At 47.6% G+C, this 15010-nt stretch overlaps 2 protein-coding genes across 6 annotated transcripts in view; one reads left to right on the forward strand and one right to left on the reverse strand.

Moving 5' to 3' along the window:
• The window catches only part of RHBDL3 (rhomboid like 3), a 156978-nt gene extending 142898 nt beyond the window's left edge, over positions 1 to 14080 (forward strand). For 4 of the 5 annotated variants that reach the window (XM_006125162.3, XM_006125163.3, XM_014574647.3 and 1 more), the window contains one exon: positions 8256 to 14080. In XM_006125162.3, coding sequence (XP_006125224.1) covers positions 8256 to 8527 — 272 coding nt within the window. In that variant the 3' untranslated portion in view covers positions 8528 to 14080. The remainder of the gene's footprint in view (positions 1 to 8255) is intronic. The other variant, XR_012896900.1, reaches the window with a different exon arrangement.
• LOC102457124 (sterile alpha motif domain-containing protein 9-like) overlaps positions 1 to 15010 on the reverse strand; it is a 221437-nt gene that overhangs the window by 107746 nt on the left and 98681 nt on the right. The gene's annotated exons all lie outside the window — the stretch shown is intronic.

A 15010-nucleotide genomic window follows, 5' to 3' on the forward strand; every position in this document is an offset into this window, starting at 1 on the left:
TAAGTGCAAATATATATGCAAATATATGCAAATAGCTTCATTCACACTGACGGGCATGAATACAAAGATTAAGACAAGACTATACAACACACAGGCCCCATTTAAGTCAGTTCTGCTGATATTAATAAAATGCAATATTGACCTGATTTCCACCCATATGACAGCACTTTTAATGAGCAATGACAGTCCAGGAATTGAACTACTAACACGCATATCAAAAGAAGACCATTATAGTGACTCACCGTTGTGGACTGTGTTCCCAGTGGAGGCCATGTTCAAAGGATCCCACCCACAGTCTGCATGTTGAGCCCTGCGTAAACCCAAACCGCACTGCAGGCCGCAAACAAACAGGCCGCATGTTGAGTAGCCCTGGCCTAAGCCTTTGCAGGTGGCTGGAATCACAAATACATTCTAAATGTTAAGTCAGAATTTCTTCCTGAATTAGAGCTAATTGGCAAAGACAAATCTCACCGGGAGGTTGCCTGAGAGGCATTCCTAGGCTTTCAAACTTATTTCTAGGACTCTGGTTGCTATTTTTACATTTCCATTTTTGTAATGTATAAAAGTGAACAGAGATAACGGGCTCTGAGAACTGAATGCATAGAATAAGCAGAGCAGCAGCTGTGCCCATGTGCTTGAAGGAAGTATCACCTCACCATTTGGAGGCCAGGAAGGAATTTTGTTTTCCTAGAGGGTCCAAATTGGCAGAGGCCTGGGGAGTTTTTCACCTTCCTTGCAGCACTCTGGAAGTGCGGTGAAGTGAAATAGGAACAGAATTTAATAATTAGTGATAGTACTTGGTAAGAATATTTGTCACAGCTTGTGACGGTTTTCAATATGGTTTAAAGGCATGATTCCTAGAAGTAAAAGACTTGAGATTTTACTCATGGGCCTTGTCCTTACAGGATAGGTATGGTGACCCTATTTTCTGAACCAAAAATGGGGACTGATTCAGTTCCTGGTTTCTCTCATTAAATTATCAGTAGGGAAACTGACTCTGGTAGAGTTGTCCTCTGGCAACTGGACAAGGACCATCAGCTCACCTTGAACAGATTATTGATGGCTGGGTTTGGTCAGCACAGACCTGTGGCTGATTCAGGCAAGTGACCTAGCGCAGTGGTTCTCAGACTTTCCAGACTGCTTTACCCCTTCTATTAGTCTGATTTGCCTTGCCTCAAAGCTCACCTGGTTCAAAAACAACTTGCTTACAAAATCACCCTACATAAAAACCACAAAAGTGTCACAGCACACTAGCACTGAAAAAATTCTTGCTTGCTTGCTATCTCATCTTTACCATATAAATATAGAATGAATTGATTGGAACATAAACATTCTACTTACATTTCAGGGTATAGCACATAGAGCAGAATAAACCAGCCATTGTCTACATAAAATTTTAGTTTGTGCTGACTTTGCCAGTTCTTTTTATATAGCCTGTGGTAAAACTATAGAAATATCTAGATGAGTTGCTGTACTCCCTGGAAGACCTCTGCAAACCCCAGGGGGTATGTGTACCCCTGGTTGAGAGCCACTGGCCTAGAGAAAGAAAGGCTTCCTGCTTTGTTACCACTCAGCTGATTCTCTCTAAGGTTTCTAACTTTAATGTAGACATTTTTTCTTTAATTTCCAAGAAAGCAGCAAGCAATTAGGGCGAGTATTGCTTGTGGAATGTGGGAAATGCCACCCAGATGCCTCAATGAGTGGGAAGAATCAACGGGGCAGGCAGCAATTGGGGAAGCTAGGTTAAACAGGGAAGGAGTACAAGTGAGGCTTTAAAGCTTTCTCACCACTCCTGGGTCTCTTACCCTCCCCTTTCACTAATTTAGACACTTACCAGCTGGGCCATGTGGTGTCTCTTTTTGCTCCTCTCCAGCAGCTATACCTTCCCTACCCTGTACTAGTAGCTTTGGAGCTGTGTGTTGTGAATGCTGTGGATTCGACTGATAGGGTTTCACAGAAAATACCGAACATGGCAGGAAAAACATTGGTTGAGCAAAAAAAAAAAAAAAAGGACACAGCAGGGGTTATTCTGGGATTTTTTGTCAATTCAAGACTGTCCAGGTGAAAACCGCACACCTGGCAATCCTAACCTCATGCAGGGAAGGGGGGGGCTTCCCTTCCCTCCCCCTCTTGTAAGGGATCCGTCTCCTCCCCACCCCCCCAGCCTTTCCCTCAGGTGCCACATGCCTCCTTAACAGTTGAGGCACTGCGGCCAGTGTAGGACTAGCTAGGGCTACAAGACACTTCTCCTTGCTGCAGCCAGCCTGTTGCAGGGAAGGAGGTCTGGGGCTTGCCCAGATGTGGCCACCCCTTCCTCCCTAAATGCACCCTATGCAGGAAAGGGGCTGGGGGTGATTCTCTTCCTTCCCACTCCTGCAAGGTATCCCCCACCCCCCAAGGGAATCCTCCAGAACTATCCCACAATTTCATGGGACATCTTCTTTAGTTCTCTTAACAGATGATGCTTACCAGTTCCAATTAACTGGTAATCAGAGGGGGCTGGAGCAGCTCTGCAGAGGGCTCACTGCAGACAGGGGTTGCCCACTGAAGCAGCCCCTGTCTGTGGGGGACCCTTGGGACTGGCGCCAGTATCTGGAGCATCCTCTCTCCATGGGAAGTCCAGCCTGCTATGGACAGGGGCTGCTCTGGAGGGGGCTGGGAGCTGGCGGCAACCCCAGTGTGACCTAATATTAACTGGTTACCTGACGAATGGGAATTTACATCCCTAATGAGATGGACTGCAACTGCATTTTTTGAAGTGAGTGCAAAACTATCAAGTGTCCTTCGTTTCCACGAGCCATAATGACAATACTGAATTAACCATGACAGTTACAGGGTGGAGAAGACCATGTCACTAACCCTCACCACCACTGCTTGAAAGGTACATTTCCCATGGCGGTCAATGGATCTGAGCTATTTTATATGTAAAGCTATTGAGAAATGTATGTGTCAATACCACAATGGCAATGCCTCTATTATGTAAATAATGCGGAATAATAATTGCCAAATGTGACCACTTCCCAACCTGCTTACAAAGGGCCTGATCCAATTTAAACTTTAAGCTAGGAGCGGGCTCAAAGCAATCTGTTGACGTTATCCAAGAAGATCTAGTTAACCTTTAGTCACCCTTAAAAAATATAAGGGACCAATCAGTAAAAGCCTCACTGCCGGGTATAGGTGATTTTAGGAGAAAATTGGAGAGACTCTGAGTTGACTTCTGACAGCAGCACTTTCTCTCACTTGGACGTGGGGTCTTTAGCACACTTTGTGTGTCAGAATAACTCAGAAATGCATTGTCACAGCTAACTCCATTCCAGTCTAGGCAACACGCAGCCCAAAGACAGAACAACAAATCCCTTGAAACTGGAGGTCAAAACATCTCACCTCTCCACAGAGCTCACGAAGGGCTTGTTTACCCAGAAATACAAGTCATGACAACCCTCTCTACAGAGAGACGATACATCCTGCCTCCCTGTGGACGCACCAAGTGTTTTCACTTGGCATCTTACCACACTGTTTAAATCCTTCAACTGCTTGGATGAGTTGTCTGTCCATCATCCACGCCAGATTTCACCACCATGGTAACAGACCCAATCTCTCTGTGGGCTCTTATGGAGCAGCAGGGAGCCTGGGGCAGTCTCTCGGGGTGGAGAGGCTGAAGGTGACTCTATTTCAGTGGTTCTCAATTTTTTTGGCCCAGGGACCAGCTGGTTCAGTGTCAATCTTTCTATGAACCACCAGTTGCTAATGGAAACTCACAGTTGATTACATAATTACACCTGAGCCATTTTGCTGGGGCTGCAGCTAGGGAGAATGGTTTAATTTAAATGATTAAGCAGATTAAGCATGTTAACATTCTCGTGTTAGTTTATCAAACTTCATTTTAAATAAAGAAAAATATTAATTTATGTCCAACCCAGAAGGTTTCCATGTTTTCTTTATTTATGGCAGGGGTGGGGAACCTTTTTTGGGTTGGGGGCCACTGACCCACAAAAAAATCAGTTGGGGACCACAAAACTGAGATGCAAAAAAATCCTCCAAAACCCCCGATCCTCACTGATGTGGCCCCCAACTGAGACACCTCACTCCTCTGGCGCTTCAGCCCCATGAAGTGAGGGGAAAGGACAGGGAAGACTAAGATTCAGTGTTTCCCATAGGCCAGATTTACTTTTCTGCAGTTCTGGAGTTAGTGGATTTTCTGGGCCCACTTAGGCTTTGAGGTAGGGACAAAAGTGAGGGGTTCAGTGTGCGAGACAGGGCTGCCAGTGAGTGGGACAGGGATGGGGTGCAGGATCTGGGAGGGAGGTGAGGTGCAGAAGGGGGAGAGGTTGCAAGGTCTGGGTGGGAGGTAGGGTACAGAAGCAGGCTGGGAGTGGAGTGTCTGGCCAGGGGGTAGGGTGCAGGAGCAACGATGTGAATGCAGGAGCAGGGTGGGTGTAGAGAGTCTGGCCAGGAGGGAGGATGCAGAGTCTGGTCAGGAGGACAGGAGCAGGAGCAAGGGAGGTTGTCAGAGCAAGCTGGGGGTGCAGGGTCTTGGTGGAGGGAGGGGAGTGAGGGAGGGGGATTGGGATGTGAGGGTCTGGGCATGAGGGGGGATGCTTATCTGGTTTTGCGGCCCCTGGCAGCGGGGAAAGCTTTTGGACAGCACACTGCCATTCCCCCAGCGGGGTGGGGAGGGGGAGGAAAATCACACCACCACCCCCTGCACGCAGTGGAGAGCCTGTGCAGCCACCAAGTTGCAGCTCCAGCTCCGACCTCCTGCTTGGAGGATGCACGGAGTGGGGGAGGTGAAGAAAGCCCCGAGCTTCCCCACCAGACCTGGATCGCAGAGCAAGCAGCTCCATGCGCTTCCATTCCCCCAGAGGGATGGGGGGAAGAGAGTGGCAGCGCATAGATTGAACCTGAAGTGCCCCAGATGGGCTCCATGTGGTGGCAGCAAATCCAAGGTGCTGAGGTCCAGGAGTGGCTCCGCCGGGTTTTGCCTCAGACGCGGTCCCCGCTGGCAGCGGCAGCTGTGGCCACTGTAACAAAGAACACGTGGTTGCCAGGAGATGGAGGAGGAGGCAACGTGGCCGGACCAGAGGCACAGTGATGGAGCAGGAGGTGGCAGGGTGACGGGGGTTCACTGGGCGGCGGCACGCTGGAATTCGGGAAGTGCTCCAGAAACCGTATGCCACTGGAAGCCACCTCAGTTGCCTGCTGGCAAAGCACCAAGGGAGCCACCTACATGCTCTGTGGTGGTGGAGACCACTGCTGCTGTGCCATGCTAGGGGGTGAGCCTCTGCAAGGCTCTGCCAGTGAAGAGCAGGGAAATGGGGGTGCACCGAGCCGTTTCTAGCTTGCTTCTCCCAAGTCAGGTCTGGCGGGGCTTTCTGGCTTGATGGAGACACAGGAACAGACAGGGCTGGCCTTACCATGAGGTAAACTGAGGCAGCCACCTCAGGTGCCAGACTGTGGGGGGAGGGGGCACCACTAGGACCCAGAGTATAGAAAATTGTGTCTGCTGCTGGTGCATATCTATTCTCTCTGCTCTAGACGCCCAGAGATGGTGGAGTGTCATGAGAGGAGTAGAACAGGAAGAAGGCAGAATTGAGACCTTTCAAAGTTTTGGCCCAAGCGAGGGGGTATGGGGCCGTCATATGAGCTCCCGCCTCAGGTGCCAAAATGTTGTGGGCCAGCCCAGGGAACAGAGTATTTAAATTCAGAACTGTCCTGGAAAATCCAGGACATTTGGTCAGCATAGGGGAAGACCTTGCAGCCTTTACAGTTTGAATTTTCCCTTTTTAGTACCCTCCGTCTAAGCAGTGGTATGTTTGTGGTAGGACTCAGCAGGTGAGTAGAGTCCTAGGGTTAAGCTAAGCAGAGTCTGCCCCAAGTTATGGGTTATATTGCAGGAGAATCCCTGCACTGGAACTAATTTAAAATACTTGATAGATGAGCGTATGGGAGGGTTTTGTCCCTGCCCCGTGTTAAGTTTAATAAAGTTGCCGCCAACCACTTAAATCCATCCCTGTGCATGTTCTCATTCACCGCTGTGTCTAAAACTACATCAAGTGAAACAGGAATACAGAGGAGACCCAACAGGCCTGAGTAGGGAAAGAGCTGAGGAGATATGTCATGTACTGACTGGGCCAAGTGAAGAGGAGAAGGCAAGGGACAGCCACCAAGAGGTAGCTGTAAAAGAAGAAAAAATAATTCCTGACTGTTCCTTTCTACGTTAATAAAAACCACCAGAAGAATCTAGAGCTGATCATCTCTGGTCTAGATCTGTTTCTGAACTCCCACAAAGTTTGGGGCTGCACAGAGCTGGGGATTTGGTTCAGCCCGATCTTTAATGAAAACCGCAACCCACATTCAGGTTCCTCTTCCAAACATGTTTCTGCAGCCAGCATGTCAGCCCCACGGCCACCTGGCCCGGCTCACGCGGAAGTTAGTACTAAGACTGTCATTACAATAACTGCATGAAGATTGATTCTTTCTGTCTGCCATACATACAAGGTCATTGGGTTGGAGCTTCTGTTGCTCATAGGCATGGGAACTAGGGGTGTGGGGAGGTGCTATAGCACCCCCAGGCTCCTGGCCACCACCCTGCATGCTGACGGCTCTGCTGCCATCCCCTCATTGCTGGCATCCTGGCTGATGCACTGTGCGCCAGCTGCCTCTGCTCCAGCTCTGTGCCCGGGGGGAGGGGTCTGCTGCCATCCCCATGTGCCAGGGTCTCAGCTGCTTCCCCCACGCCCAGGATTCCAGCTGCCACCCCTGCGCCATATGGTTCTGTTGCTGGCCCTGTGTGCCAAGAGATTCTTCTGCCAGCCCAGGGTCCCAGCTGCTAGCCCCATGTGCTGGGGCTTTGCTTGTGGCCTCAGCTTGGGGGAGGGGGGCTGGAAACGGGCAAGGGGGCCGGATTTCAGCACCCCCCCCCCACTCTTAAAAATGTTCCCACTGCTGTTGCTTGCTAAGATTATCTTTGTGTTCTATGGCATGTCTGTGTTGTATAAGTACTGAACGCATGGTTGGCACTCAATGAATAGTAGAGAGTCCCAGCCAGCAGGAAGTCAACAGCAGCCCTAGGAAACACCTGGACAAATACCAAAAATAAGAGCAAGGAGTAGTCCTGTGGCACCTGAGGCTATGTCTAGACTACACTGAAGTTTCTAAAGTGAAAGTAGTCGGGGCGTGGTTCTTTCAGAACTCCCCTTTTTTCCAAAAAGCCGCTCTTCCTCAAAAAATGAGGTTTACGTGGCTTTTTGAAAAAGGGGGGAGGGTTCCAAAAGAACTGTGTCCCGACTATTTTTGAAAGTGAGATCAGAAGAAGATATGCAAATTCCCGCTCTTTCGAAACTTCAGCATAGTCCAGATGTACCCTTAGAGACTAATGAAAATACAGATAGTATCATGAGCTTTTGTGGGTAAAACCCACTTCATCGGATGAGCTGGAGAAGAATAAAAGAAACCCAGATTTTTATGAATGAAAAAGAAGGGGGGGAAAGGTACCTGTCAATTGTAGGACCAGTGCTAATGAGGCTAATTAAATGAGCTGTTAGCTTTTGATGTAAAAATGAGGTGAGCACTGTACACTCTCTGCCTACATCAGCGTTTCTTAAACTTTTCAAGACCGAGGCGCACCAAACAATATATTTTTTTTTAATGTGAAACACCAAGATTAGGGGAGGGATGGTTTGGGGGGAAGTTATTGAGAAAAAAAAGGGTTGGGGGAAAGTTATTGAGCCTTTAAGGGTGGCCATTTTGAATTCTGTTGTTCTCCGCGGCACACCTCCGACTGCCTCTCGGCACACCAGTGTGCCACGGGCAGGAGTGACCCGAGGCCGGCTGCAGCAGCTGGCACCCCAGGTGGAAGGCATGATCGGCGCCCCCGCCTGCACAGCCGTCAATGGCCGTGATGTCATCATCGGGCACCCAGGCCAGCTTTGTCCTAGGCATCTGCCTAGTCCTAGGCTGCCCCTGGCTGTGGAACACAGTTTAAGAAACACTGGCCTACATTCATGTTACATGTCTGATGTACAGGGAGCTGACTGGCAAAACTGGCCTACGACTTCCCCTTTCCTTGTATCAGAGTGCACTTTCTCTCTGTTCGGTACAACAGTCATCTCTGTGCTATGCATGAGATAACGAGACCTTGATGAAGCAGCACATGCTGGTTTCTAGTCACTGACTTGAAGGAGCTCCAAGTGGAGGCAGAGAAGGATTGAGATGGACAAGGGGCTTATTTCTCTCTCTCTTTCTCTCTATTCCAGTGAGCTTTGAATTTGGAAGGGCTGTGTGGCTGCGGTTCCATCCATCTGCTTACCCCCCATGTCCACACCCAAGTTTCGTCGCCCACCTGGGCGGGGTGATGGTGGGAATCACATTGGGAGTGGTCATCCTACGGAACTATGAGCAGAGACTCCAAGACCAGTCCTTATGGTGGATCTTTGTTTTTATTTATGTCATCTTTGTACTGTTTGCCATCTTCTGGAATGTTTTTGCCTACAACTTGTTGGATCTGAAGCTACCTCCACCTCCTTGAGTCCCTGCAACAGACTGCTCAGGAGGGCAAAAGACTTTTCCATCTGCCAGCGATGTTAAATGAATCGAAACCAAGGATTTATTTTTATATGACGATTGGGGATACATAAATGGTCTTCTGGGAATGCACATGTTAAGGAAACTTCTGACATCTTTTTCGTCTGACTGAAGAATCTGAAGATTTAAGCTAAAACGTAACAAGAGAAGTTGGGGCATGAATCAGACAGGTACTATTTATACTCCACTGGGACCCAATCCTGCAGCCTCTCCATTATGGCTACTCCCCTTGAAGAAGGGCTGCAGGATCAACCCAATGTTTGTAACTGGGCGTCTATCACTCGGTTTATTAGCACACCCATGGATGTTTAATTTGGATCACTTAGATTTTTCCAGGCTGTGCTGGATCCATGACCAGTCGGTTTATGAAAGTCTTGTGTTTAACTGAGTAATAAAAGAAAAACAAGTTTCACTTTTCCCACCTAGAGCATAGGAGCTAGAACTAGGGACGCTGCCTCATAGCTGGCTTGAAGGAGTAAGAACAACCTTGATTGTTTCAACACCACCAAGCTAGAGACTCAAGGGATACTCACGAGGCAACTTGAATTTGGCTTTAATGGTTGAGTCTGACTGTTCAGCCGAGCCACTGCCATTGCCTTATTACTTGAATGGTTAACTCTAGGCAGAGCTGTCCTGTCCATAGGATGATTCAGGGCAGCTGCCCCGGGCCCTGTATTTTCAGGGCCTCCGTGGCAGCCGCCTTGACCATCTTATGGATGGGTCAGGTACGGACAGAGCCCTGGTCACCCCACTCTCTGCACTCATTCAGGTGGCGGGAGCTGTAGTGGCCCAGCAGCCTGCTGTGCCCTGCCCCACCCTGCCACCCTCTCCCGGCACACTGTGCTTGGCTTCTCCACAGGTCTGCTTCCTGCCACCAAGGAGAAGCGGAGTGCAGAGGGCTAGGCGAGGGTGATGGGCCAGAGCAGGCTGCTGGGCCCCTGCTGCCACTTGGCCTCTGGTAATCTCCCAGCTCTCAGCAATCAAGGGAGAGGGTTAGAGGTGTGGAGCAGGGCAGGGGGCATGGAGAAGAGGTGGAGCAGGGGCTGTGCCGGACCCTGTGGGGAGGAGGGCTGCCCTGGGGTTGCCCTAAGCCCTGAACCCTCCTAGGGCTGGCCCTGAGTCCAGGGGTTTTCAAACTACATGGCACCGTGACCTCGGTCTGACACACAAATTACTACATAACCCCAAGAGGGGGAACCAAAGCCTGAGCCCACTGGAGCCCCGTTGCTTTAAGTGGAGGGGGGCAAAGCCTCACTGCCTCAGGCAGAGGGCCAAGGCCAAAGCCCTAAGACTTCAACCCTAGGCAAGAAGGCCTGTAACCTTCAGCCACTCAGGGCTGAAGCCCTTGGACTCGGGCTTTGGCCTCGGGAGGCGGGTTGGGCTTTGACATTGGCCCCGGGCTTCAGCAAGTCTAAGCCAGCCCTGGCGACATCATTAAAATAGGGTCACTTGTGACCCACTTTAGGGTCCTGATCCACTGCAGAACTTTAGTCTATAGTTTAGCCTTCCAGTCAGCTTCCAAGGGGACAACCAGATGTGGTCACCTTTCATGGCAGAAGCGGACCTTCAACTAAATGTCACACAAAATTGCACTAAAAGCCTTGGGGACACTATAAAGTGGTTGTTTCAGACAGGACATTCTGTCGGAGGTATTTCTTACCAGTAGTACATGTTTCACTTGATTTTTACAACCCGTTGTGGTAAATAATTTGGCAGGGTTTTCTTTTCTGAGTGGGGGCAGGTTAGGATTTTGCTGCTGTTCAGTTGTGTTTTATATGGGTTGAAAATCAGGTTGTTTTCTTTTGCCCTTTCTTTAAGGTTATGTATGGTCTAATGCCTTGTCTGCAAAGAGTGTGGACATGATTTCCCTCACCAGTGTAGACTGGGAATATGCAGGCTATAAAGCAATGCTACATACCATTCAATATGCGAGGAGCCAAGTTTACAAACCAAAGTTATCAATTACGCCAGAGATTTATTTGCCACTAGTGCACTACTCAAGTGTGGCATCCCTGGCTTGGTATGTCCTAGGCTTGTAAAACACTGGGAACAACTGTTGGTGTGGACCCAAGGTCTTGCCTAGACAATGGATATTCCAGGGTTCCAAGAACAATTAGTTGTGATGCCTTTTGTTCTAGTGTGGCTGGGCCATAGGTTTTATAGATCCCTAATTGGTTGTAGTACTCTTTGTAAAGCAAAAAGGCATAGTGTCATGGTGCGTCATGCATCTGTAGGTCAGGGAAACCATTTAAAACCCTTGGCAGTATGGGCCATGCTTTAAGCACAAATCTCTAGTAAGGTGCTTACATTATTTCATATTTCACTGTTGATAGTTAACTGCACAGCAGAGAAAAAAATTGTGCAGGAAGGTGGAGGATTTATCCTCTTGTAGGTTTCCCTGAATTACTCGGCTCCTTCTATAGTCTCTTAGATTTTAAGGCCAGAACAGACCATCAGATCAACCAATTCAACCTCTGTCACAGCACAGGGCGTAGAATTTCATCATGACTAAAGCATATCTTCTGTGTTACATGGATGCCCTTGATACTAAAAAAGGTGTGTGTGCAAAGTGTGGACATTTACCCCCATGTAAAGGGCCAGCAAGGGGCCTATCCATCAGTTAAATCTCACCTAGGCCTTGTCTGTAGTACTGGAGGCTATTGATCTAACTTATGCAACTTCAGGTACACGAATAATGTTACTGAAGTTGACGTACCTAGGTCTTCTTACTGCAGTATCTTCAACAGCTGACACTCTCCCCTAAGCTCTAGTTACTCTTCTTATTTTGGTGGAGTACCCGGGTCAATGGGAGAGTGCTCAGTGGTTGATTTATCATGTCTAGTATAAATGCGATAAATGGACCCCTGCTGGATCAATGGCTGCCCATCGATCTAGCCCATAGTCAAAACATGGCCTAAAACACATGGGGTATGTCTACACTACCCTCCTAGTTCGAACTAGCGGGGTAATGTAGGCATACCGCACTTGCAATGAATCCTAGTCCGAACTACCTAGTTCGAGCCCCGTGTAGCCGCGCTACACGGGGTTCGAAGCAGCGGGGATTTAAAAATGGCGGCTCCCCGCTTATGCAAATGAAGCCTGGGAAATTCAAATCCCAGGCTTCATTTGCAAGTGCGGTATGCCTACATTACCCCGCTAGTTCGAACTAGCGGGGTAGTGTAGACATACCCATACTGGGCAGTTAGGTGAGACCTGAACAGGACATAGATCTCGTTGGTTCTGTGCATAGGAGTGAATTTCACCCATCCCAAAGATGGGCATAGGGGACTTTGCTTCTAAATCACAAACTGAGTGGGTCAAAAATGCTAAATTTTTTGTGGGAAATTTTTAATTTTTATTCAGTTTAAAAGTAGTTTTGATGGGTAGTTGTTGACCGGCTCTTTTTACAAGACGTGTAATTCCCCTTAACTGGGGAAAACAGAATCCTGACCTTGTTTCCTGAGATCTGGATCTTCTGTTTCAAAGGCACCAGGTCGGGAGCCTGAACGGTTCCTTCCTAATCTCTGCCACAGCTCACATAATTAGATGACTTAGGCTCAGTTTGGAATCAGTCTCATTGTCATTACAACAGCGAGTTTTGTTCCTTGTCCAGTAACAGCACAGCTTCACAGGTGATTAATCAGCTCTGCCCAGTCAGAGGCTCAGGTCTCCATTCATGGAGCTGACTGACTGGGCAGGGTGATTAATCAATCACCTGTAAAGCTGTGCTGCCGCACAGCTTCGAGAGAACACTGATCACAGGCCGTGTGTTCACTACAGGGAAGATCAATGTTGCCACGATCGATCTTCCAGGGTCCAATTTAGCAGGTCTAGAATAATAGAATACTAGAACAGGAAGGGCCATTGAGAGGTCGTTGAGTCAGTCCCCTGCCCTTATGGCAGGACCAAGCACCATCTAGATCATCCCTGATAGATGTCTATCCAACTTGCTCTTAAATATTTCGAGTGATAGAGATTCCACAACCTCCATAGGCAATTTATTCTAGTGTTTAACCACCCTGACAATTAGAAAGCTTTTTCTAATGTCCAACCTAAACCTCCCTTGCTGCAATTTAAGCCCATTGCTTCTTGTCCTATACTCAGAGGCCAAGGAGAACAATTTTTCTCCCTCCTCCTTGTAACTTCCTTTTAGATACTTGAAATCTGCTATCATGATATGTGAAAACTGCCAAAAAAACCCAGATGGGGTGAAATCCTGACTGCAGTGAAATTAATGGGAGCTTTTCCATTGAGTTTAGTGGCTTTCACCCATGGAGAGTGTTTTATGCAAAGCAGCAGAGATTAAAATGACAGGTGAAGAACATCACTGAGGCCAAGTCTACACAAAAGGGGAAGGTTGAATTAAGATACACAACTCCAGCTATGTTAATTACATAGGTGGAGTTGACATACCTTAATTCGAGTTTCTGCACAGTGAGGGGCCAACAGGAGCAAACGCTCCCGTCAGCTTCCCTTACTCCTCGCAAGGAGCAGGAGTATAGGTGCCGATGGGGGCACACTCTGAGTTCCATTAAACAGGTCTTTAATAGACCTGCTAAATCGAACGCCAGAAGATCAACAAGTGGAGATGTGGCCTAAGCAATCACATGTACAAGAGTTTGTATCCATTGTTGCAAGTCAAGGATCATTCTCTTTCATAGTGAGAAGTGCAGTGTAGTTGTAACTAACTGTCAGTTGCAGAATATTAAAAAGACAAGGTGGGTGAGGTAAATAAGGTATTACCTCTCTCACCTTGAGTCTCAATGATAGAGTGGATGGGGGTGGGGTGGGGAGAGGAATAACTAGAGATATTAGATAATAAGTTACTACATTGTTCAGACTGAAGGATGCTATTCTCTGCATATTGATAAACCATACCTTGTGGTGATACTTTTAAACTAGAGCTAGTCAGAAAATGGTGACGTTTTGCACATGGAAACTCCTGACAAAAATTAAAAACAAAAATTTTAAGTGCAGTGTTCAGCAGAAAAAGTGACTCTTCATCAATAAAACAAGAAACAGAAAATTTTTTGTCCAAAAACTGGAAAGAGTTTCAGATCTTCCAACAAAAAAACCCCAAACATTTTTAACTTTTTTTTTAATTTTGAGAAAAATAGACATTTCCTCACTAAAAAAAGTTTTGTCAAAAGCCCTCAATTGTCCATCAAATGCTATAGAATGTTTTCAATCTGTTCTACTTTAAACCTGATGAAGATTTTTCTGAACACTTTTGTTTTTGAAGTGCACCAAATTGGAAAGAATTTACATGCAAGTTCTCAAAGAACCTCCCCATGAAAAATCTCTATCCGCCCTCTGTATAAATAGGTGTCATATATATTTTTCACTTATATGAAGAATGCAGGTTCACTGTAGTAAAGTGCTGCTAGATGGGTCTTTGTTGATGTAGAAACCATTTTATTCCCATTACAGCCTCACCATGGCTATGTCTACACTGGCCCCAAATTCCGGAAAAGTGATGCAAAGTCAGAATAGGGAAATCCGCGGGGGATTTAAATATCCCCCGCGGATTTAAATAAACATGTCCGCTGCTTTTTTTCCGGCTTGGGGAAAAGCCGGAAAAAAGCGTCTAGACTGGCGCAATCCTCCAGAATAAAGCCCTTTTCCGGAGGATCTCTTATTCCTACCTGAAAGTAAGAATAAGAGATCCTCCGGAAAAGGGCTTTATTCCGGAGGATCGCGCCAGTCTAGACGCTTTTTTCCGGCTTTTCCCCAAGCCGGAAAAAAAGCGGCGGACATGTTTATTTAAATCCGCGGGGGATATTTAAATCCCCCGCGGATTTCCCTATTCTGACTTACCTGCTTTGCATCACTTTTCCGGAATTTGGGGCCAGTGTAGACATAGCCCATGTATCAGTATTTGAATGAGAGAGTGGGAAAGAAATCAACATATTATCCATAAAATAATTGAAGACTATACCCTGTGGCTTGTATATTGGCAAAACTCCTGTTGACCTCACAAAAAGGCTTAGAATTAGGCCTTCAGGATCTGTATCTAGAAATGCCTCTGATGCAGCTGTACCTGTTTTGTGGTTTAATAATGGATTTTAGGCTATGTCTACACTGGGAAGGTTTGGCCACAAAAGTGCTGTTGAAGTGCAAAAGTGAAAACCGGTCAAACTGGTTTTTCTGCCTCCCACTGTCTCATGGCCACATTGCTAGCTCCCCTGTCAACAGATAGAGCAATGCGATGTGGGTGACACAGTGCAGTGTTGTGGGAAGGCAGAGCTGATCCCTGTGCTTCTTGGGGTGCCCCTCTGTAAGCTCTTGGTGCTGAGCAATGTAAAATCAGCACAGCAGCCTCTCCCCCTCTCCCTGCAGCAGCAGTTTGCCAGCCGCTGTGTTCCTAGAGCAGGGCAGAACAGGAGCATTCCAATGATTTGCTCTTTGTTTGTTCCCCAAATGGAAT

This window comes from Pelodiscus sinensis, chromosome 20 (assembly GCF_049634645.1).
Source record: "Pelodiscus sinensis isolate JC-2024 chromosome 20, ASM4963464v1, whole genome shotgun sequence".
Taxonomy (NCBI): domain Eukaryota; kingdom Metazoa; phylum Chordata; order Testudines; family Trionychidae; genus Pelodiscus; species Pelodiscus sinensis.